This window comes from Chlamydotis macqueenii, chromosome 3 (genome assembly GCF_036417535.1).
Source record: "Chlamydotis macqueenii isolate bChlMac1 chromosome 3, bChlMac1.mat, whole genome shotgun sequence".
Classification (NCBI taxonomy): Eukaryota; Metazoa; Chordata; class Aves; order Otidiformes; family Otididae; genus Chlamydotis; species Chlamydotis macqueenii.
This window is the reverse complement of record NC_141558.1, coordinates 109,385,249-109,409,579: the sequence shown is the minus strand read 5'-3', so window position 1 is coordinate 109,409,579 and position 24,331 is coordinate 109,385,249. Positions and strand designations below refer to the sequence as shown.

The 24,331-nt window shown below is 42.5% G+C and overlaps 1 protein-coding gene across 1 annotated transcript; it reads right to left on the bottom strand.

The window, feature by feature from the left end:
• Positions 1-860: 860 nt before the first annotated feature.
• Positions 861-23,593, bottom strand: OPRM1 (opioid receptor mu 1). Its single transcript, XM_086743730.1, has 4 exons — positions 23,265-23,593; positions 9,747-10,099; positions 8,286-8,806; positions 861-2,411 (listed from the first exon to the last, which is right to left on the bottom strand). Exons 1-4 carry the CDS (start codon positions 23,591-23,593, stop codon positions 2,373-2,375), a joined length of 1,242 nt encoding a protein of 413 aa, XP_086599856.1. The 3' UTR covers positions 861-2,372.
• Between the last annotated feature and the right edge of the window lie 738 nt (positions 23,594-24,331).

The window sequence follows — 24,331 nt, the reverse complement described above, 5'->3', positions numbered from 1 at the left end:
GTCTCTCCAGAACAGCTGCTCCAGTGGGCCCTCCATGGGCCACAGCCTCCTTCAGGCCTCCACCTGCTCTGGCATGGGGTCCTCCATGGACCGCCCGGCGGGAGGCCAGAGGGCGAGGCCTGCAAGGCCCACAAGGCTCACGCCTCCCCCTCTCTGCCCCCGCTCAGCTGCTTCACATCTTCTCCCTTCTTTTTCCTGTTTTCCCCTTCTTAAATATGTTATCGCAGAGGTGTTATCATGGGACATTCTGCTACCAATTGGCTCAGCCTTGGCCAGCAGCGCATCCACCCTAGGCCTGGCCGAGTCCACTGAAAAAGGCGAGCGACTTCTAGCAGTTTCCTACAGAAGCTACCACCTTAGCCCCCACCCCCTCACTAAACAAAACCAGAACAAACATATTTCCCACTTACCAGTCAAGACTTTTCAGATGGTCATTCAATGTATTTTAGTTTCATGAGGTTGTTTTATGTGAGCATGGCAGACTTCTTAGAACCTGTCAGATGGTAATGACATCGTATGATGCTAATCTGTTTGCATTTCTGGTGTGTTCTATGTTCTTGGTATCTAAATAATACTGCTGTGTAGTGCAAAACAACATGTCAAATTCTTCTGAGTGCCTATCTTATGCTATTTAAAAATTACAGCAAAACCTCTTAGGATGACAACTACGACTCTGGTTTAAACTTTAATGATGACTATGAGGAGATCTTGCTAAGCTAAAACAAAATCAAATTTTCAATCTGCATGACAGCACAGTGGAATTTTCAACAGAAAAGTGGAGAAAAATAAGGCACTTCTGCTATATCTAGTTTCATATTTTGCTGATATAAAGGGCTACATATTTAGCTGCAACACACTGATGAAACTCAAGTATTACTTTAATTTACAACTTGCAAGGATCTGGCCTTGGGTCTTTATTACACAGTTCATGGCAGAAACAAGCAATTTCACATTGAAAGCGTATTGTTAGTTACACAGATTTTAACAATGAAAATAAGAAATACATTTCGGCTGCAGGAATAAAAACTAAAAAAACCTCATATACTATACAGCTGTATTTTAGAATACACTTAAATTCATCAAAGCACATTTTCCCCTTCTTAACTACTGATGATTTCTTTACAAACAAGTAACAAACAATGGCTAGAAAATACCATTGCACCACAAATTATCTACATGGATATTTCTATTTTTCATACTAGAAAACGGCTAAGGTGGCATTGACTTCAGTACAATGTTTCTTTCATCAATCTTAATGTGTTTTAGCAGCTAGTACAAAATAGTGATGCAGACTCTATTATGTTAGTTAGAAAAGCAAACATATTATGTGTTTGGTTAAGAAAAAAAATAGTTTTCTAGCAAAATGTAATTATTTTTGTTTTTTAAAAAGTCTAATGCATTAACTAACTGCTTCAAGCACTTCACATATGGACTGTCAATGACTTACAAATTCGAAATGCTGCTGACAGGGCAGCTGAAATTTGAGAAACTACTTGAAAGAGAAGTCTTCATCAGCCTCTGCCAGCTCTGACAGGTTTACCACTGGATTTCTATTCACACAGGAATTTATGTTAAAAGAGTCAACGCTGTTCCGGGGATCAGTCAGTGATCAATAACAACATGGAACACTTTCATGTACTCGTCTCTTTTAGGAAGAGTGATAGCTCCTTGGTTTCTTGGTTTGATTTTAAAGTCTTCTTTTTTTTTTTTTTTTTTTTAATGTGAGAAACAGAAGCAGAAGGTGAAGCTTGGAGTTCTGTTTTTTAAGTGAGCACTGAAAGAAATCTTTTCCCTTTGAAATTATGGAACATGCAATCCTTGCAAGAGAAGACCTCTTGAACTGCAAATCTTGTGAGACTTCAGCACACAAATAACCTGCACAGAAAACACCTCTACAAATAAATTTTAAGGAGTAAATTGAGTACCCGACAGTATTACATCTTCATTTCCCATTATTTCCCATCATTAAAAGCTCACCTTCATTTCTCAAACTATAGTTGCCTAGCCTTTGAATTTTTGTTTCCAACCTGTTTAACACCACTGTTACTTGTCAAAGCATGTCAGATCCTTACAGGTACAGGAGCTTTTTTTTAGACTAATGTATGTATTCCTGGCAAACATGACTGTTTTGAACACTGGAGCCTGGCAAGCCCCCATATCTCTCAGCTCTGCTCGTTGTTAAGTTTCATGCTTCTGTTACGTGCCATGTAGAAGTGCTGCAGAAGCAATTTTTGACAGACTGGAAAAGCAGGCACTTTCCTCTGTGGTATTTTTTTTTTTTGAGGGAAAGTGTATCCTACACGTTCCCACAGCACACTGCCCAGACACGCTGTGGCACTGCTGGGTAATTGCTTTGAGAGCAGGAGACCCTGTCACGGCAGTGGAGTAGTTTCAGCTTCCTGGAGTTCCAACTGAAAGGAAAGAAATTGCAAATACAATGAACAGTTACTTGATTTCTCCCCACCCACCAGTTTGCGTGTGTGTTTGCGCATGTGGTTTTTGTTTTCTTTGAGGAATTTACTTCTCACTTGCAGCTACTGTCCTGCCATATGAAGCTAAGAGGCAAGACTTACACCTTTGCCATAAAGCAACAAAAGCAGAGCAAATGATCACAGAAAAGTTTCATGTCTGACCTTTAAAGACAAAGAAACACTATTAGATCCAAAATTTGAATTAGAATATATTTCATACCAAGCCAGCTGTTCTCTCTCTAGAGGGGAACGCTCTATGAATTTCTTAAGTATGGAAGAATTTTACTCCCTCCCTGCATCCTTTTGAAGCAATTGCAGAGGAGTTTGTATTTTAGATGATACCTCCTATGCTCACATCAGCACACTGGCTAAGTTTTGGATTTGCAGTTAAAGCCTTGTTTAAGTTCTGTGCGAGATCGACCTACATCTGCAAACAAACCCAGCAAACTCCCACGGTATCCATGTTACCTCCTGTTCGCAGCCAGGCACACTAGCAATCCACATGTCTCCATCAAGAAAATCTGCTTACTGCGTCCTGAAAGTCTGCAGGCCTTCTCACTGCCCAGCCAATGCTGCCCCGCACACTAGACCTCATTGAAAACAGGGTGGGAGACACTGCAAGTAAAGGGTTTATGGTACGGAAAGTCGAGTCACAGATGAAACCTGACTGAGACCAGAGAGGGAGCACGCTGCTGTAAAAGTACATGGGTAAGGTTTTCGGGGTAGGGAGAAGGAAAGTGGTATTTCTAACTGAATTGCTTTCCAAGCATGTTCAGCAGAGTGGAGGCTATTAGGACTTGGTGTTGGTGTTCAAAGAACGTGTAGATGTGCCACTTCAGGACATGGTTTAGTAGGCATGGTGATGTTAGGTTGATGATTGGACTTGATGATCTCAGAGATCTTTTCCAACTTTAAAGATTCTATGTCTTCTGACTTGGAGATAAATTTCTCCAAGGCCACAACATAACTCAAGTGCTTCTGCAATTTTACATGCTATATTTAGGGATTTTTCTTTATCCTATATTGGGAACATTTCTCCTCAGCTCCTTTTGGCCAGAAACTGACCTGATCCTAAATGTGAATGTCCCTGTCTTTTGCAGAAGTCTAGATCAAGAAATGAATTTTGAAGTCCATACTAATTTATCTTTTTTTTTTTTACCAAGGGACTTTTTCTAATTTATTAAGGAAAAAATGGAAATTTTCCGTTTCCCGTTTCTCCTCATTCACAAAGGGCCCATGACAGTGTAAATCAGCTACAAAAGAAAGCCCAGTTTTAAGTATCTACTGAACTTAGACAATCTTTTCATAGATGTCATTATCTTGCCAGAAATGAGCTTTATAAGAAATTAATACTTCATAATTATTATTAAAATACAGTATTATTTACAAAGAAGGCATGTCCATTTTCTAAAAATACACAGAAAAGCTATTCCCTATTAATGCAGATAGATGTGAATCTGCCAAGGTTTGGAGTTACAAAATTTGCCCAGTTTTTGTCACATTTTGCATTGGACCCACCAGCACATTCCCCATATTTGTCTGCAATCTGTCAAATAGCACTGAGAAAATTAAAATGTAAGAAAGTAAGTACTTTCTTCATTTATTGAGTCAAAGTGAAACTAGTTTTCAGTTTTTCCTTGTTTCAACTTCAAAATAATTTTTTATTTCTACATGTGGCTGTCAATCCAAGCAATAAGGGCAAAGCTTTCAGGGCTGAACACAAATACCAGAACTTCTGGTTACTGAACACATCTAAGGCCTCATTTTCAGCATATGAGAGGGACTTGCAGCTTCCATTACGGCATTTAGACACTTCAGCAGTTAAGAAGAAAGCATCAGAAACTAAAAATACGAAAAATATTGACACAGGATGACTAAATAGTCCTGAAAATGTGCCTATGCATCACTTGCTTTGTTGCTTGGATACATTCAGGTGAGGCTGCTCTAAAAACTTAAATGGGTGACACAGAAACTAACTCACTGAAACAAATTTAATTTCTCAGATTACTATAATTATTAATAATAAATTTTTCTAAGTATTTAGGATTTTTTTTTGTTATTAACAGATAGATTTTAACAAAAATAAATGATATTTGGAAAATACACTTTTTAGGAAAAAAATTATCAATGAATTTTATATTTTAAAAATATTCAGTAATCTAGGAGATAAATTAATGCAGAATCTTTGTGTATCTGAAGTAAAACCTACTTTAAAATATTCATCAAGGTCTTTGTTATGAATCAGGTTAATGTCAATGACATTAAAAAAATCAACCATTTATAAAAGCTAGTAATTTATTACCATTCCCTGCCAATATTGGGTAATACAGAGAAAAGTTCAAAGGTAGCAGCTCTGCTTTGCGTGCAATTTCTCCAGGATTCCATCACTCCTACTCACGTCTTAATTCTTCATGCAAATGCACTTATAAGATTGCATATGCTCCCCTGAAAATTAAAGTGAGCCAAGCCTTTAAGCTCACTTTGGAACAAAAGTAACCGATGCATTTTACTGCAGGAGGTAGGTGAGTGTAACACAGGATGCTTTCCCCCACAGACGTGAAATATCTCAGTCTCACAACACTCCCAGATTTTGCATGCCTGATTAGACCTATCTGTTCTCCCTCAGAAATATGTTCCTCCACTGAGCAGGTACGATTCCTACAAACACTCACACCATCAGCGTTACGGATCAGGTGCTAGCTACCTTGAGCATTTGAAAGAAGCTGCATTTCTGGAGGAAGTCTGAACTTCTTCTGCTTTTCCACTTTCCGTAAATGCTGATAAAACAGGAATCAAACCCTTAATCTAGAAGAACTTTCTGGTAATGCCATTGAGACAGATAGTAGGCCAAAGGCCAGTATCTTAACTTAGAGTAAGATGAACATTTGTGATGTTTCCTGTTAACTGCTTTTGCACTGATGGAAAACACAGTTGTTTCTTCCACCAGTGAATGCTTATTTTTAAATGCTTTAAGAGTGTGAGGCCTTAAGCTGTTGAGCCGTTGAGTGCTTGCAGTTCTCATTAACTTTAGCAGGAATGAAGAATTCTCATTTGGCAAAAAAGCAACTTGTAGAACATCTGTTTCTCTGAAAATGACTTCAACTGTGGCGAGTACTATACAGCCTTGCAAATAGAACTCATACCAAATGCTCTCCAAGGCCTCATCTGTACAAGAAAGAGCTTGTCAGTACACTTAGATCAATACAGTTACACTAACTAGACTTTCTTGTACAGAAAGCACTTACTTGTGAAAAGAATGCCCTGTCAATAGAATTTACAAAAGCTCACTGTTTGAACAAACAGTGGTTTGTTTGTTTCTTTTATTTTTATTCTCTAAGAGCAAAAGCTTCATTTACCCTTGGGTTTTCTCTATTTAAAAATAATAATTAAAAAATTAGATATTACTTGTACTTGTAAGTACTATCCCAGAGAACCTTTTCAGTGTAGATTAGTCCTACAACCTTGTGTCATTCTCATAGTAGCAAACCAAAATATTGTCTCTTACAAAAATGTTTGCTGGAGAAAAATGAATGACGTTTAGTACTGAAGTTTGATCATGGCTTGGTATGAATGTATTCTATAGACTTTGTAGAGAGTGAGAAAGACTGCACCCAGTAGCTGGTGTGCTGTACTCCGGGCAGTGCAGCAGAGAAAAGGCTCAGCTCTACATCCAGCGAGCACATCTGGCAGAAATAGACCAGTGGCAGCAGCAGGAGCTGCCGAAGCAAGGACTCCAGGGACGGTGGTGAGGGAAGTGAAATTGGGCCCATTTACGGCCACTTCAAATTCTCTCAAATACCAGACCATGCAAAGAGACCTATCCACGCATCTATGAGGACATGAGCTTCCAAGCATTGTCATCTTCTCCCTGATCCTGGGGAAAACTGATGGCTAGCTGCTAGGGAGAGCTACCCAAGTAGTCAAAGCTGGATAGTTAAACAATTTCTTACAGTTCTGCATATTTTTTTTTTCGGTTCTGTGCGTATTGGCTCTTTCCTTCAGTTTCGTTCCTTACTGCCTCACTCTGCTCTCATTCCTGATGTTCCCCTTTCACCTCTGCACTCTTCCTCTCACCTCCGTTGCCCTTCAGTGTCTTCTCCTTCAGCTCTCTTTACATGTGCTTTATCTCTTCTTAACTAATTTCATCACTATTCTCTGAATGAAAAAAAAATTCTACTCTGTTTGCTCAGTGCCCAGGGAAACAGACTTTATTTCACGCAGCCTCTGGGCAGTACCACATCAATCTCTGCTAAGGGTAGAAGTTTAGAAGGCTACTGTTCTCCTAAAAACAATATGAAGCAGCATAATTAAATGTAGAAAATTTGTGCATACACACTACACTGTAAGAAGCTGTAATTGTACTAGATATAGATACAATCCTGCCATCAGATACATGCATGAAATGGACTCCACTGAAGGTTACAAATGTGTTATTAACAGCTGAATCTGTCTAATAAATTTTTGCTACACCTAGTAAATACTACACATATATACATACATACATGTATGCACCTATGCCAAATTTGGCAGTTCCGCTACACCACCAAAGTATGGGTAAGAATGAGCAGATGCTGATTTCACAGGCCGCAGTTTGGCGTGTATGAATCAGATGCTGGTGAACTACAACACCAACTGCAGAGGCTTCACAAAGCTTCCCCTTCTCTCTTCAGCCTGCTCCCTCCTCTTTTCTGGTGCAATTACTATTTTGTCTGTTTGGAGATGGTAGTGTTCCGATCTGGGCTTCCTGGCAGCAGCTGAGTGGCAAGAATATAACTGCTTTCACAAGAAACCATCGACTTCTGCACCCTGAGAAGACAGCTAGCTTGTGGCTGAAGTGGCAGCAGAGAGAAACTGGTGCAGGAGCAACCAAAGTGTATGACTTTGGTTTGATGTTGATATGGCAAGGAATGAACTAGGCTTGTGGCTTTCATTCTTCTTTTTTGATTAATTACGGAGAAGACTCAAACTTTTTCTAGCACTTGTGATGCGCATGAGTTACTTGCATGAATGTTAAGATTTGCCTTCATGGCAAGTGGATGTCAACCATGTAACAAAAGAGCCTCTTTGCAAAAGCTAAGCAAAAATAGCCTGAATATAAAAAAAACCCAACCCTCTATTTCTCTTTCTCATAAAATCCCTACTTCTCAAAGGGTTTTTCTACATGGAAAACGTATATTCTCAATATACGTTAAATGGCACAATACTCCTTAATATGGATGTGTATACATTTTTATATATATATATCTATCTCAAAACCCGGCCCTAGCCAACACAGATAATTATCTGATACAATAATTTTATGTAGACAAGCCTTTGTTTACTTCTTGTATGTCTTCCAGGACAAACAAGGCCTGGTAGGCCGCCTTTGTACATTGGTCAAAAGTGTACAAGCACAGTTTCTTCTCTTTTTTATTCACTGTTGCAATGGGAGAAAATGAAAAATACATATTCTGTCCCACTCCTGTCTCCCTCAGCAGACAAGGAGTATGAACAGAGAAATCTGTGATTATTCTCCAACCAGTTCTAAAGCAGTCACCTGTTGTAAACATCAATGAAACACTATTTTGTGTGCTGTGTATATGCACGCACTCTGGACCCGACCATGCAAGGTACCTTTGAAAGCCCACAGCTTCTACGCATCAACTTGAGGACAGAACAACTAGCACCATGCAGGACTGGGGTCTCTGTGTAAGCATAACCAGGTTTAAGGTCTTCAAATAGCTACAAATCAGTATAAACTGTAACTTCAGAACACATGTCATCTCCAAGCGGGCGGCTTGGATCCAGAGATGACATCTCCACTGCTAGTCATACCTGATGGTTAGTCCTGTCCACAGTGTTGGCAGTGGAAGCATGGTCACGAGTGTTTTGTCGGACTCGGGTGGAGTTTTGCTGCTCAATGGTTGAGGAAGTGGGGATGCAGAACTCTCTGAAACACCTTTTGAAATTCTCATCTAGAAACGCATAAAGGACTGGATTAAGGCAGCTATTTGTATACCCTAGAGCAATACAGAAGTGCCAGGAGACAGTCTGGAAAGTAGTTTCTGGGATGTTGACCAGGGCTTTAATGATGACAAAAATGTGGATGGGAGTCCAGCAGACGATAAACACTGCCACCACTACGAGAACCATCCTTGTGATTCTCCGCAGGTTCCTGTCCTTCTCTTTGGAGCCAGATAACATGCGAACACTCTTTAGGCGCAAAATCATCAGCCCATAGCAGACAGTAATGATCAGGACTGGCATGATGAAGGCAAAGATGAACACACAGATTTTCAGGAGGTTCTCCCAGTACCACGCAGGGTGGGAGAACGTAAGTGTGCAGTCAATAGAGCCTGGAGAAAAAAGAACACAGCAGAGAAAAACAAGCAGGTCAGTTTTTAATTTGCTTTTCTGTAAACCTTTTGTGTTAAGTATCATAGGCAATGCATGAGGATTTACCAAGTAAACAGCTAAAATGAAGCAATCTGTGACCGGTCATCAGAACAAGCATTGACAGGACACAGTGCTGCAAAATACGTATGAAGTGTGAGTTAGAAAAACAAAACTGAAGTAACGTGTTCTCCTTTGTGCTCTCTTTCTTGGAATTGCATGTATATTGGACAAGAAAAAGAGATGAATTGTCATAAATGCTTAAACTTGGACTAATTTTCACTTTCAGTATATAGTGGGGTGAAAAAAAAGACGGTTTAACCACTGTCTCTGTGGAGAGTTTGGGCATTTTAGGGCAATGGTGAAGAGGATGGAGTGACAGTTGGTAACTGTGCACAAAGGAGGGCTTGGACTTATGCTGAGATACTGTTGCTTCATGGACGGTCTTTGAGCAGCAGTGATCCGGAACGTGCTCTCCATTCAGTGTCACATCCTGCCAGATTAGGGCCAAAAACGCTACAAGTGCCAACTTCAGAAGGAATATCCTGGGTAAAGCACAGGCTTCTGTCCTGTGGGAGAGTGCACAGAACTGCCCCACAGCAGAAGGCAGGCAGGCACAGATGCTTTTCCAAATGCTACAGCACCTGTGTGGGGCAGCGAGACTTGCATGAGCTCCCAGAAGGAGCTGCAGCTGCCTGTTGTAAACGATAGATCATGTGCAGTCCTGCATCTAGACAACTACAGCCAGAAGCAAAATTGCTGAAGGGGTCCATCTGCACTGACATGTGCTTTATACAGGTTGGAGGTCAGAAGTTATTTCAACGCCTCTACAATAAAGCGAAACAATGCAGAGGCGAGTTTAAACACTGAAATACTCAATTTCCATATAAAAGCCAGACTTACCATGCCTGTATTTAGTAGTTGCCATGAACATGACTGGCAGACCAATGGCAGAAGAAAGAATCCAGTTGCAGACATTGACAATTTTGGCATTTCTGGGGGTACGGAAATCAAGGGCCTTAACTGGGTGGCAAACAGCTACGTAGCGATCCACACTCATGGTGCAGAGTGTAAAGATACTGGTGAACATATTGTAGTAGTCTATGGATATAACGATCTTACAAAGGATTGTACCAAATGGCCATGTTCCCATCAAGTAATTCACACTCTGGAATGGCAGAGTACTTGTTGCTAGGGCATCTGCCAATGCAAGGTTGAAAATATAGATATTGGTGGCAGTCTTCATTTTTGTGTACCTGGAAAAAAAATGAGCAAAGCACGTGAATGACCACAACTGACAGCGTTAAATAAAATTGAGTCCAGGGCACCATCTAAAAGAAACGTCTGTAAAATAACATTCAGGATACTGTCAAAGATCATCTTTTCTGCTTTTAACCAAATGACCTCACTATGGTTTATCTACAGTAACATTTGCAGTTTAGTGAGACATTAGCTAAAGAGTGTAAGAAGGAAAAGATTAATTTAACTTGTGCAGAGAGAAGGGATACACAGAGAAGAAACAATATCATGTATGCTAAAGAACTGAGAAAAAGGTTGAAAACATTGTATTTGTACATATTAGACACTGTATTGAATTGACAGATTTTCTGTATCTGCTGATGTCACACCAAATGTCAGAACTGTGGTCTACAGAAATGGGGAACCCATTTGTAGGTTGTGGACGCACTGTGGCTGCCTGGCTTTCGAGGGGTCAGATGGCTTGTTCTTTTGATAAAACTCCCTTCTATTTCTGCAAAGTAATGAGTACAGTGTTTGACCAAACATTTTGCAATTTATGGAGTGATTTGCAAGAGGAATAGTCCGTTTAAAAAGATCTTTCAGGTAACCTGCTGGGGAAGATAAAGTGTAAAATATAGTATTTCATGTTTTCTCCTCTCTGACTTTGATCTCTTCAGAAGATGAGTCAGCTACAAAAAAAAAAAAAGTTGACAAGGATCTGTAGGGAACACATATTTGGACCTTTTATGGTAGGGTCTGGAGGAACGCAGACTTCTTGCTGAATGCACCTAAATAGCTTTTATGATGAACATCTGAAGAAGTCTGCACCGGCTTTGTTCTCTCATCTTCTAGCACTGTGCTTGAGGAGCCACTAACAACTATACATTCAATTTAAAAAAAGATTTGCAAGAAGATCTAAGCTCTTTCTTGACTGCCGTCTTGAGAAAGTATGATCTGAGTATGAGGCTTCCAAGTTTTAAATAAAACTTGTATTCTGTGAGTACTCTGAAAAACTTTTCTTACAAGAGCACTCCGTTTATCCAACAGATTGTAATGCTAATTTAGAAAGAGGTAGAAGCTGCAAGCATCCATGCCTCTCTCTGCTGGGAATTATTTAGGAAAAACGTACAGGATTGCAGTGCGGGAGAGATACACAATAAGCTGCAGCTCTAAAAACAGTTTGGAGGGAAGAGAAAATATTTTCTCAGCAATTTGCTGGACAATCTTGCAGAGGATAATGAAAATAGCAACATTTTTATACTGACTTTAGTATTACTTGGAATAAAAATGTTATACTAAGCCCTCTTTTTGCCACATCTCCTGTTGTTTATAAAAAATGTAATTTCCACAGGTCTGACAACAGATCCAGGACTAGCTGACGTTGTGTCCAGAGAGCTAACCTGGAGGTCTAATTGCATTATGGACAGTGGCTTCCAGTTCCGCATAGACGAGGGACGGCGATGATGATCCTGTGCCCTCACCCAGGCTGCTGATTCACGCTCAGCCCTGAAGTGATTGCCCCATCTTTATGGCTGGAGAAGAAAGCATGCTCAGGTACGCTGCTCAGTGCTGCTGCCATCACGCACGATTCCAGCACAGTTCTGTCTAGCTCAGATGATGATAATGGTTTTTTTTTTTATCAGTAATTGAAGCCATTCTGATGCTTTAAAGGCAGTGCTTGATACAGAAAAAAAAAATAAATACATCAACCAATACGTAAGTGACTCAGTAGCATGCCAAAGGATGGGCAGAGAAAAGCTCTGAAAAAATGGAACAAAGCTCCTTCCCTGGGGCTGGCATGCCCCTGTCCCGCTTAAGTGCTACACATTCTTCAGTTTTGCTATCTTGCATTCATTGTCAGCTTAAGCTTAAAAGTTCTTGGAATTATTTTGCTTAATGGGCTCTATAGGCTGTTAATGAACTATTTTGCATGATGTAGTCTGTAATCTTTATATTTCTAATCATGCTGTTCATACAAAGAAAGGAAGCAGAGCTTTTGTGGTGACAGAAAGTATTTGCCTCCACAATTGCCTAATTAACAAAAGCCTATTGAAATTCACAATATTTTTTTCAGTGAATTCTATGGGATTTGAGTGTTTCTCTGTACTGAATATTACAAGATTTTATAAAGGGCTTATTTCTAAAAGGTACATTTTGTTAAACATGTATTTTTCCAAGTAAGTAGATTATCAGTGTCCCCAGGATTATTTTTTTGGAACCAACAAATGAATATTGAAGCAATTGATTACGAGTAATTTTAACAGCATGAAAAATAACAGTTCCTCAAAATCGAGCCCTTCAAAAGCCTGATCTTAGCTGTTATTACATCTTTTGCTACGGTATCAGTCTACCCATGTGAACAAGCAGGACACATATCTCCATCATCCAGACACAGATGTGTATGTGATGAGATTTCTATACTTCAGAGGGACTGGATTTTATATGTAATTAAAGCTGTAGGATATCTGTATGACTTAAAATACCAAAAGTATTCTATTTATAAATGCAATCTTTTAACAGATACTGTTTTCGCACTTTCATTCAAGGCCACTAGAGAACCTAAAAATGAACAGATGAGTAAAGAAAGAGTCTTAAATGCAAACCCATGAAAATCTGAATGCTAGTGTTTAGATTACACTGAAATTTCAGGATCTTAAATACTAAGTACATTAAATTTTGTGTGACAATGAGCAAGGTTGCAAGTGAAGACAGAAGTTGGCTTTAAGCAACATTACATTTATTTTTACAGCTCTGCAATTAAAGACTAATAGAGCAACATGATGAGTCAATTTTTTTGGTAAATATTCAGCTCAATACTGGTCTTGATATATATCCAAATTAATTATGCTCATTATAATACTGACACCCACTAGTATACCCTTTGTATCTCCTCAGTGCAGGTTCTGTATAATAAAATACCTATGTTTATGAAGCATTTTTTTTTGTTAGTAGTAGTAGATGATAGATCAGATTTACAACAGTAAGAATATATTTAAGTCTAATTCTGCAGGGCAAACTCACCCTTGCCTTTATCCCCAAAGCAAAGCTTTAAATATATACTTGAAGTTTGAAGATCTAAGCTGTAGAGGTCCACTCAGCTGGGATTTGCTTGGAAAAAGAAAAAGCTCTACAGAAAATAAGGAGAATCCTACTCAGACAGTCAGTAAGTTCCTAGCACTCAAGAATAAGTGGAAAAACTTGAAACTACCTCTTCATCTGACAGCCCATGGGCCACTTGTAGTTTGCAAACCAAGTAAGAGATTCACCAAACTAACCTAGCGAGACCCCCAGTTCCACTGAACAAAGTGTAACAGCATCTTGAGCAGGAGCCATGAGCACCTTCCCGTTCATCTCACAGATGTGCAATGAAAGCCATGCGAGCATGCTTGTGCCTCTCCTTCTGCACAGCTCTGCTTCTGGCCTGCCCACTTCAATTCTTTAGTCTCCGCTTTATCACCTCCAAAAATTTTTGAAGAGTCTTTTCTTTTAAGTCTCAATGGCTCAAAAGTAAAGAACAAATAACATGAAGACCACATATTTTCTTAAAAAATAATGAAATTTTTAGTTCACATCACACTTTATCTAAGCCTAATAGACACAGTTGGTATATGACCACCTGAGTCTTGTCCCTCCTGCTTCTTGGACAAGCTGTTTACATCCATGTGGACTGTTCAAATATACCGTTCTGGACTAGATCAGTTTTATAGTATCCTTGTACCACGAGGCTGGTGCAAAGAAGTCAGAGAGGGGTCTAGTTCAGCCCAATGAATATAGTAATGCACACCATTACAAATTAATTTGAAAACTGCTCCTATCTGAACAGCAACAGTGAGGAGAAAAGCAGAAACAGTCTTTCGCACTTAGGAAATGGGCTGGCCAACGATAGATTGGTAACAACTACTTTCAGCAACACAAAGGCACGCACGCTTTTGTCTGCAGAATGCTGTTTTGGAGACAGCTTCAACTGATCTGTGTTTAAGTTCAATGCAAAATATATGAAAAATTGGCTTAATTTCAGGAGATTCATTGCGGAAAGCAGTCATTCATGAAAATGGTTTGGCTGCTGAAAGAAATAACGGCCAGCAATTAGGCCTTGCATACAGACAACCTGACATAACATTTGTTGATGCTAGAGGAGATTAGGTTAGCGTTTCAAATTCTTGCTCTTCTTAATGACTTGTTAAACAAATGAAGAATCATTCTGTGCATACATTAGATTAGTTCAGGTTTCCTTGGGTGGGAAGATTAAAACATGTGAAGTATGCCTAGTTGAACAAATTTAATGAACATTTATTTCCATGACTGTTCCGATGCATCTTGTACATGCAGCTCAAAAACACTAGGAAAGAGGGATTTTTCTGCGTGCTTTCCTGAAATATCAGGTACTTTCAATTTTAATTGAGCCCTTAAAGCTTTCACAAAGGTCATTTCATATTCGGGAAGGTCTGGAAAAAACCCTCAAAAATTTCCTCTGTTTACCAATCCAATTAATATGTATGAAACTGGAAGGATGTCTCTCAGCTAGGCCATATCCTGGAAAGTACCTTTGAGGTAACGGGTCTCAAATTATAGACTTAACAGATAGCCATCCTATCTTATTATCTTTTTTATTTCTTTGGATGGTAGTGGGACTTTATAGAGCGAAAGACCCATCTTGTACCTCAGACACAGCTGTGATGTGCACTGTGGTAGAATGTTACCTATTAAAGTTTTGAAGTCATATACATTCTGGAGGAGCCTAACCTACCTGTCTGGGAGCATATGATGTAATCAGCTTGAATTTTCTTTGATTTTTTTCTATTCAGGGGTGCTTTGGAAAGCTTATGCCTTAAGCCATTAAATTCAAGCTCTGGGTGCAAGCACTATAAATTTGTGTACAACCTTTACACCTTATTATGCAGTTGGAGGTCCTTTACGGTGGCTAACAACCAGGACAGGAGTAAAAGCTGAACTGGGAAAGGGAACACAATTTTACTGCCTTTAAGAAAGACAGAGGCAGTGGCTGTTTCCTCTTGTTAAAGCCTTGGATCCCAGTTCCCAACATCGTGCTAGCCAGTCACTGCTGTGACCGGTGAGGCTGGTTTAATTACAGAGATGAAAAAACATACAGATATCAAGCACCACTTTAGTTGCCAAGGCGTGACGTACTAGATCTAAAATCGCAAGGCCTAGTTATGAGTCCGACTCGGTTGGGAATGCAGCAAGGCCTCCACACACATTATGCTGGAGCAGCCCTCCCCTCCCTTCCTTGCACATCAGCAAGGGGATGTCTATTTTCTGAAGAAGTTTGACTGTATAGGCTGAATGTGAATGTAGGACAGTAACTGCTGGACTGTAGTTGCTTCAGCTGTTGCCTCTTTTCTTCCTCGCTCTTTGTTTTCCCACTGCCAAGTTCCTTTTCCACTTTATTCTCCTCCATAACATGAACAAAATGAAATCAGAACTTCACCAAAGTTTACTTCCCTCAGGTTATCTTACCAGCATCTTTGACTTCCCAGCTTGTGTTTTCCGTGCATCAAGGGCTGACTCAAGCCATGTGCAGATCCACCAGCATTTGCTTACAGGATCCCAGGTAGAAGATGGATGCAGAGCACACCACTTCTCATGGAGGAGCATCAGCTCAGGGCCGTTTCTCCTGTACTCAGAACCAATAAGCGACTTCTCTCAGACCTCAGCTTTGGGAGAGGGAGAGCCAAACGAAAGCCTTTTAGGCAGAGTCAACTTTTCTTCAGACTCCTATGCCAGTCTTTTCAGGAATTATGTGGCACTGATAGAGTTGGGAGGGCATCTGACTCATCTTGTTTTCATTTAATTACAATACTGTGCTGGGATTTGGGCTAAAATTCACTTATTGCTTTCTTTATGGCTCTTCCTGCTTTTTTTTTTTCCTTCTGATAGATATCATATAGAGGTCCTCTTTCTGCTGTTCAGTTTGAATTAGTAAGTCACTCCCCTCCCAGAGAAAACAAAACAAAATTATTTCTTTGGGAAAAATAGCTATTTTGGGAAGGAAGGCTGGTCCTCAGTCTCACTGAGAGGATTAATAAGCAAGGAGATTACTTTGGACAGAACACACAAACTCCACAGTAGTCATAACAGGCAGCTATTTTATTATTTCTCTCTTATTATTTTAATGCCTTTTTAAATTACATGTATATGCAAAATATCCTAGTAGAAATCCGTACGAAATACAGCTGCTGTGATGCATTCTTTCTTTTTCCAAAAAAGGGACGGGGAACCAGCCCAGGACAAGTCTTTATAGATATATTCATATCCATTTGCCACACAAACATTTAAGATGTTGCAATGTCTTCTAAGTCCTATTATCCTCATTTCTTTTTCTTTTCCCAGACACAAAAAAAATCTGCTTAATGATAAAAAACACATGACAGTAATATGTATGCTCCGATGCCCAAACAGTCAACTGCTGGCACACTTCCCTCCCTTTGCAGACCAGATAAATGGGGGAAAAATTATCTGCCAATTATTCTAGGACTTAATCTGGCCTGTTTGTTAAACCATCTTTATCCAAGTCTCTGTTTGCCTGGTGCTGAGGCGCACATGGGTCTCCAGTAAAGGCTGCTGCTTTTGCAGTTATTGTGTAACCCATCTCTCGGAAATAAATCAACAGTGCTAAAAAGCCCAACTCCAATATATTGCCGTTATGCATATTGCTGAGGTTTTGGCTTTGCCAGGAAGACACAGAAAGGAAAACTGTCAGTGTCTTCAACTTAACTTGCTCCTCTCTGTCTTCAGGGAAGCATGATCACGAGTAAAGCCACTGCCTACATCTATGATAACTGCGGTGACATTTTTCTAGGAGGGAACTAGCACTTGGAAACCAGAGGTTTCAGCTGTTTTCTCTGGTTTCCAGGTGCTGGTTCCCTCCTCCTGATTTGTGGACTGATCCCCTCCGGTGACGACTGTAGGTGAAACATCCCCTGCCTGGCAGGGAAGCTGGCAGGGAAGCATTTGAAGACAGTTTTACCGCTCGTAGATGTGAGATCCCCAAAGAGATGATGGGGAAGAGCAGTGGTTATCCCACCCTGGTCAGAAGGTGTCCAGGAGGTGGCGTGGGGCTCAAGGCAACATCATAGACCCTACAGATCAAACTAATGCTAAGTGTACATGGTATGGTCTCTTGCACAGAAGAGACTGGGATCTTCTAGTGAAGCTGTCGAGCATAATCTGGAAAGGAGTGACAGAGGTGAGACAAAGGGACTGGAGAGAGAATAAACGTGGAGGAAGACTTGCCTCTGATGGGGGGAAAGGGGAAAGCAGGCGATGGTGGAGGCAGGCGCAACAGAAAGAAGAAGCATGATGAAGTGTTTTGAGAAGACCAGATCAAAAGTACTAGGAAACACTGGATTTAGTCTCCATGTGACATGCATCTGAAACTGGGGCTATGGGAGGTACTAAGACCATCACCTTAGGAGAAGGATTTAGGAAACTGGCTTCTTGGATGATTTTTGTGTACAGGCAGCCTGTCCCAGGGCTGGAGGTTAGCACTCTCCAAGGGGAAAACAGGGGAAGATACCCTAGCTCCTGTTCCCTGTTCCCTCTTAAGAAAGACACTTCTCTGAGCTGGGATCGCTCCATACAGCACAACGAGGAGGAGATGCTCCATTCTACACAAACACTCCAACTTTTATGAAGTTTTATTCCTGACCTGAGATACAAGATCTTACAGCTGATAATTGAACACTTCTTAGTGAGATGGTGGAAAAAAAATATGTTATTTCATGTCTTTCACAGCTAGCTGACTAGCTATAGTCTGTCATCTGTACCTTTTTTCATCACGCAAATTCAAAGGAAAGCATAAATAAAATTTAAAAGTGTTTAACATTAAACGGATGAATGAGAACGCTTCTTAACGCCGCTGGGCTAAGCTGTGGAATCCCTTGCTAGTGAATACTAGCTAGTGAAAAGCCAACTTCCAAAAGGGAGCAGGCTCTTTGAAAGATAAGGATAGCAGGCTTACTCGTAATACCAGAAACACAAACTTCATGGTATAAACCAAAGAAAGCACAGATGGTTATAAGAAGAACTTCATTTGAGATCAACTTACCCACAGCAATTCAGAGAATAGTTGCTTTCAGGTTTTTTTTCTTTTTAAATATAATTATAATGATCAAGAATTGAAAAAGGATTTGCATTTGGAATCATAATGAAAATAAATCTTTTTTTGAAATTACCTGTTAATGAGGATCTCTATAACATTCATTAAGATGAATGTTCATTGAGAACACCTAAGCTTAAAAATAACCAACTTAAAATCTTTAAAAATGTTTCAGAATCCTGAAATTTTTCTTTAGAGAGTGTTTGTTTCAAAATAGCTTCATTTAGATGTGGTAATATTTATAACCTTTTCTTTCCAGCATTATCTTTGATTCTGATTTTTTTTTTTATTGCTGCACGGTAGAAATGTCCACAAAAAGCTATTGAATAAAATGCTGATGCAAACTGCAGCTCATAAAGTCCCTCTGCAGCCTAACAGACTTTTGGAATGATTCTTACACAGTGATGCTCCTATTTCTTCCACTCTTTGACTAAACACCAGCTGCTGGCTATGGCTGGAAAAGAGGTTATTAAGCTAGGCTATGATTCTGAGACATTTGGGCTTACATCACATTACGTTTGAGATTTTTTGTAAATATGTCACCTTTTGATCTGGAAAAATTATAAAAGCTTATCAACAATGTTCAGCAAAAGCTATACCTAATGATTTGAAAAAACACTGTAAATTAAAACTAAATAAAGGAGTACTTCAGGATTATGTTAGCTAATTAGCTCACTGGTCATTAGCTTGCTAATAATTACATAATACAAACAATATGTGCTTACAGTATTTTCTAATTTTATGGAAGCCCATGAAATGTTGGTAAGGAAATTAAAAAAAAAAAAAAATCAGGATGTGTTTAACATTATTTTTCACGGGAACCATTACCAAACCGATACTCCAGGAAAAACACAGTGAGATCAGAATGGCTTTTTCAGGAGAAATTGAGTGACAGAGGATGTTTTCCCCAGGCTGCAGGCTAATGCATTTTGGGCTATATTTTGCCCATAGTTGTACTAATATAATTTAAAAAAAAAAAGATATTACAAAGGTATACATGCTGTTTTATCTGTCTGCTTCCCTTGATCTTGGGGGAGGTGGAGGAGCTGTTTGCTAGTCAAACATTTACCCACCAGCAGAGCTTGGTAAACTTCTGCCACAACCAGTGTGCAAACAGGGACACCTGCCTTTTCTGCAATTCAGGATGCTGAGGGTCACCACCCCACTACCCTGCTCATTTAATTCAGCTTCTGTGCTGCTCCAGCCCAACCTGCCCCCCTCAGCTCTGTCCCCAGATCTTCTCTGACTTGTGCTGGTGACCACTATGAACTCATAATTGGCATGACTGGTTAAAGCCGCTCTGGCTTCAGTTAACAGCTCTCAGCAATGGGGTGGAACCTTTTCTTTGCAGACGGTGCACACATTCACACATAAGATGCCATCCAAGTGCAGAGAAGCTCATGCTGCTGTGGACAGGAAAGAAAATAATGAATATTGTGCATTTCTTGGTTTCTAAGTTCCCTGATCTATGCTGCTACATGACATGCACAGGCTTTCTTTCACAATGCATACATAACTCCATGTCACCTTGCAAAGAAGAACCTCTGGTTTTTTTTTTAAAAAAAAAACAACTTGCTTTGCTTCAGCCACTTTCAAGCTTGGGATAATTTTCAGTTAATTTCTTTAAACAGACTCTTTCCATTTCATGTTATGACCTCTTTCCAAACTCCTCAGTTTTCCCTTTCTGTGTGCATGTATGAGAATATTTTCTCCTCTGGTGACATCAATTCTTTCTGCAATTGAAATTTCACTTCAAATTCCCTGCTTCTGAGTAAAAGTTTTCCTAAAACGTGAGTGAGCTGGGCTGAAGTAATCAGAGCTTTCAGTACTGCACAGTCTTTCCAGATTAGATGATGTTTCTGTCACAGGTCTTTTTTTTTCATCCAAAACATTGCGAAGGGGCTTCTTTAAGAAATGCAGAAAGAAATCTCTTCATTTCAGAGAGGACTTCTTTCTCTGCTTTATTTTTTTTTTCCAAAGCACAGTCATCATTTACTCTAATGAGACATTTTCTTCCTCCTCTGGAGGATCATGGAGAACCTGAGGCCCCCTTTGTTTCATAATATGGGACAAAAGTAATAGCAAAGTGACTAAGGACTCACTCTTGGCTTGAGTGACTTTAGCGGCTGTTGGTGGAACTATGGTCCTCTCAGGGCACGTCGCACCGTGAAGGACCATGGCCTCCAAGAGCTATTCCTCTCTTCCAGACCAGCGACACTGAAGATTTTCACCTACGACCTACTACAGCTTTCTAGAACACTGCCTTAATCACAGAGCATATTCTTCTTCCCACTCTGACGTGTGACTAATATCCTACTGACTTGATGAGAACGCTGGAAAAGCCTATAGATTACGGTGTGAATTAATTCCATACCACACGGTACTAATTATACACTGTCTTGTTGTACTCTGCAGCAGCTAGAAGTAGCATTTGCTGTTGACACAGCCGTAACAACACTGTGTTCATATCAGTAATTCACACTTACACAAAGCACACGAGGAAAACAGATAAGAAAAATTATCTACAGGTTTTTCAGATGACAGGAAATTCATGGTTGGCAGTAAATCCTGACTATTATTGCTGTCACTCAGAAGACTTTTTTTTTTGTATTTGACAAAGGGAACATCTCAGTGTAAATAACATGGGGTTCAGCCCCAAACACTACAGATGTAACACGTAAATATTAATTCAATGATCAAAGTATTCAGCTGAATAGGAACCATTTGGGAGGCTGAGGAGGGTGGATGAGAATGCATTAATTATAAAGTGACAGGTATATAGACTGGAAATCCATGGAGCTGCTTTGCATGAAGAACATTTCTGTATCAATAAGGACAATACATCTCTACCTCCTTGTTGGACATTTCCGTGGGACGTGACCCCTGTTTGCGTTTCTGCGGACTGATAGTGCCAGATCCACATCAGGGAAGCACTTGCACGGCTCTAGCTCTAAACCCATGGATCTACTTCATATGGAAAAGTTGTAAGAATAATATTTACAAGAATAACATAATAGTTAAAAGTCTTTCTAAAGAAGCTGAGCATGAGGTATTAGCATGCAACACACTGAATATGAAGTCACTGTTGCTTTTGGGGGCTGGACTCTAAAAGGTGAGCATGGACAGAGTTTCAAATACCTAAGCACCTACCTCCCAACTCCTACTATTTTCAAGGCAAACGAGGTAACAATATCACTTTAAAATCTTATTTCTGGTACTTTCACTTCTTCTCAAAAATTAATACGAACTTCAACGTTTTGTTCCTCCTGAGCAGGCGTGGTGTGAAAGGTAGATGAAGAAGGGGAGCTTTATATGATGCCAAATTCAATCCAGTGAAAAGTTTGCCTCCTCTCTGCAGCTGGATCCAAGGATACATGAACGTGAGCGCATACGCTCACCGTTTCGTATGTGCGTGTTATATGATTGGGAATACTGTCATGTTAGTACGGCTTGCACCAGAAAATCGATAAAAAAGTTCCCTATTGCTCTTCAGATGATACACTAAACCTACAGAGAAGTACACAGAAAGGAAATGCGTTTTTGTGTTGCTTAAACCACAAATTCTATTCAACTGTTAACTCACAAACTCTTTTTCATCCTGAATTGGTCAACAGCTGCATGACATTAATTGGGAAGGAGCTCTGTCATATCCAAATTTGTTCTTGCACAAGAGACCTGGGTTCGGTCCTGCCTTTGCCACAGAATTCCTGGATGGTTTTGGAGAAGCCATTTAAACTGTGTTTTCCTCTGTGAAACAAAAATATATTTTTGCTTTCTTCTATCACTTCTGGCTTTTGTTTTTAAGCTGTAATCTCAGGGAAAGACGCTCTCTTTAGATAGAAATCTAAATGCGAGTGCCTCATTCAATTTGCTTTTGTGGCGCAAGTGTAATTCAATTAATTAGCGTAAGAAATATGAACCTAGTGTGGGTTACGCCCGGTATAAATACATAACGCCAGGGTCAACCTGTGGCATATTTCTCTGCTGACAGCAATCCTGGCTCCCATATGCTGCGCATCCGCTCCGTCTCCCAGAGGAACACGCTCGGCGCTTGCTCAGCCGGTGGCAGCCGTGCCCTTGTTTCGGCAGCCCTTCCCCAGCCTTCTCCTCAAATCCACGGCTTGAGCCCCGGACTGACCAAAACCGGAGGGCAGAAGTGAATCTCCCACTCACCCAGCTCCGTGGATTTCGAAGGCAGCTGCGGGGACCCCTTCGGGGCCGCTGCCGGTGCGGCTCCCGGGAGGTGGCAGTGTTCCCCCGCAGCAGCCGCCCTCCCCTGTTCACCTCGCTGGCACTCGCCTCCCCCGCGGTTCACGGGCGTGGGGATCGCTCGTGGGTGACAGGCGCGCTGGCGAGCGACCTAAGAAAACGCGGGTGGGCTTGCGGGCGAGAAAGTTTGCGAAGCGCGGCGGGACGGACACCGGCCGAGATCCTGGCGTATTTATACATCCGCGTACACGCGGGGACAGATACACGTATACATCCATAAACGTTTACATACATCAGGACCCGAGACAGAGGATCTATAGACCCAGGCTGAAAGAAGCGTTTCGCCGCGGTGCCATTTATATTTTGCGTTTGGGAGAGGCGGTGGGGAGGGCGGGGGGGGGGAGAGACGCATGGATGCGCGCCGGGTGTCCGTGCGCGGCCCTGCGCCCGCACCACGCTCGCGGGCAGAGGGGCCGGAGCCCCTCCAAACCCTCCCTCCGTACCGGGCAGGTGCAGGATGGAGGCCCTCGTCGGCCCCAGCAGAGGTGCCGTAGAGCTGAGGGTCCCCTGAGCATCCCCGGACCCGCAGCGGTTTCCGACGGGCCGCTCCTCCCGGCCCCACAGCAAGTTTCTCTTCCCGCATCACCGACTCCGGCGCTTTCTCGAACGCCTCCTTCCCTTCCCCGCTTCTCTGCACACCCCCCCGCCCCACAACACACAGCGCGGCCGTTTGCCGGAGCGGGCCCGCAGCTTCCCCCTGCAACCTGTCTCCCCGCGGCGGGGCGTCCGCCCCGACGGCAGCGGCCGAGGGCTGCGGGGCAGGGCAGGGCGGGGCGGGGCGGGGCGGCACTCACCTGACGATGACATACATGACCAAGAAGTTGCCGAAGAGCCCCACGACGCAGACCACGGAGTAGAGGGCCATGATGGCGATGGCGGTGACCACCGAGGGGCCGCCGCCGCCCCCCGCGGGCGCGCAGGGCCCGCCGCCGCTTCCCGCGCTGCCGTTGGCTCCGCCGCCGCAGGGCTCGGAGCGGTTCCAGCTCCCCCCCGCCGCCGAAGCGTTGCCCCAGGCGCAGGGGGGGCGGCAGCCGGCGACGGAGGCGTTGGTGGCCCAGGGGACTTCCAAGGCGCCGGCGAGAAGCGGCGCGGAGCCGTTGCCCAGCAGGTAGGCGACGGCCATGGCGCCCAGCGGCCTCAGAGTGGCTGCCGGTTCTCCGCGCCCGAGGGACGCCCGGCGCGGCGCGCTACCGGTGCGATGCGCGCTGCCGGGGAGGCGGCGGCCGCCCCGACGGCGCGCTCCGCCGCTGGCTGCGGGCACATGTGTGCGGCGGGCGGGGCGGGCGCGGGAGGAGGGGCCTGTGGCGGCTGTAGCGGCGGCGGGGAGGCGGGGCTGCCCCCTCCGCTCCCTCCCGCACTGGTGGGGTAGGGGCAGCCGCTCCGTCGTCCCCCCTCCCCATCCTCCGTCGGGGCCGCCTCCCGCGGTGAGCGGAGCCGGGGCAGAGCGGGGCCGACCCGCCCCGCCGTGCTGCGGGGAGGCCAGGGGGAGCGGGGTGTGTGTGTCTGGTGGGGGCACTTGACAGCGAAGCGCTGAAGGGAGGGCTTTGGGGGGCTGAGTAGCGGGGTGGGTGCGCGACCGAGGGATGTAATGGGGCAGGGATCTTGACAACACGGTGCCCTCTTGTGAGGACAGAGGTAGCTGAGGCTTGCAACGAAATCGGGTGGGGTGGGGGAGGACACGAACTGCGAACAGAATGGTGCTTTGGAAATGACTGGGATCTCACGGACTCTCAGGATTTCCAGAGGACTTTCTGTTCCTGAGCTCCAAGGATGCTCTCCCCTAGACATTGGTGTGGTTGGTACGGGGTGCAATCACACAGGCAAGGAAAACATCCACACCGTTCTCTGAACTGTACGTGTG

Coding starts and splice junctions, on each gene's coding strand:
- OPRM1 (XM_086743730.1), bottom strand. CDS start 23,593: ATGGCCGTCGCCTACCTGCTGGGCAACGGCTCCGCGCCGCTTCTCGCC. Junction 10,100..23,264: donor GTCATGTATGTCATCGTCAG/GTGAGTGCCGCC, acceptor TTTTTTTTCCAG/GTACACAAAAATGAAGACTG. Junction 8,807..9,746: donor AACTACTAAATACAGGCATG/GTAAGTCTGGCT, acceptor TTTTTTCTCCAG/GCTCTATTGACTGCACACTT.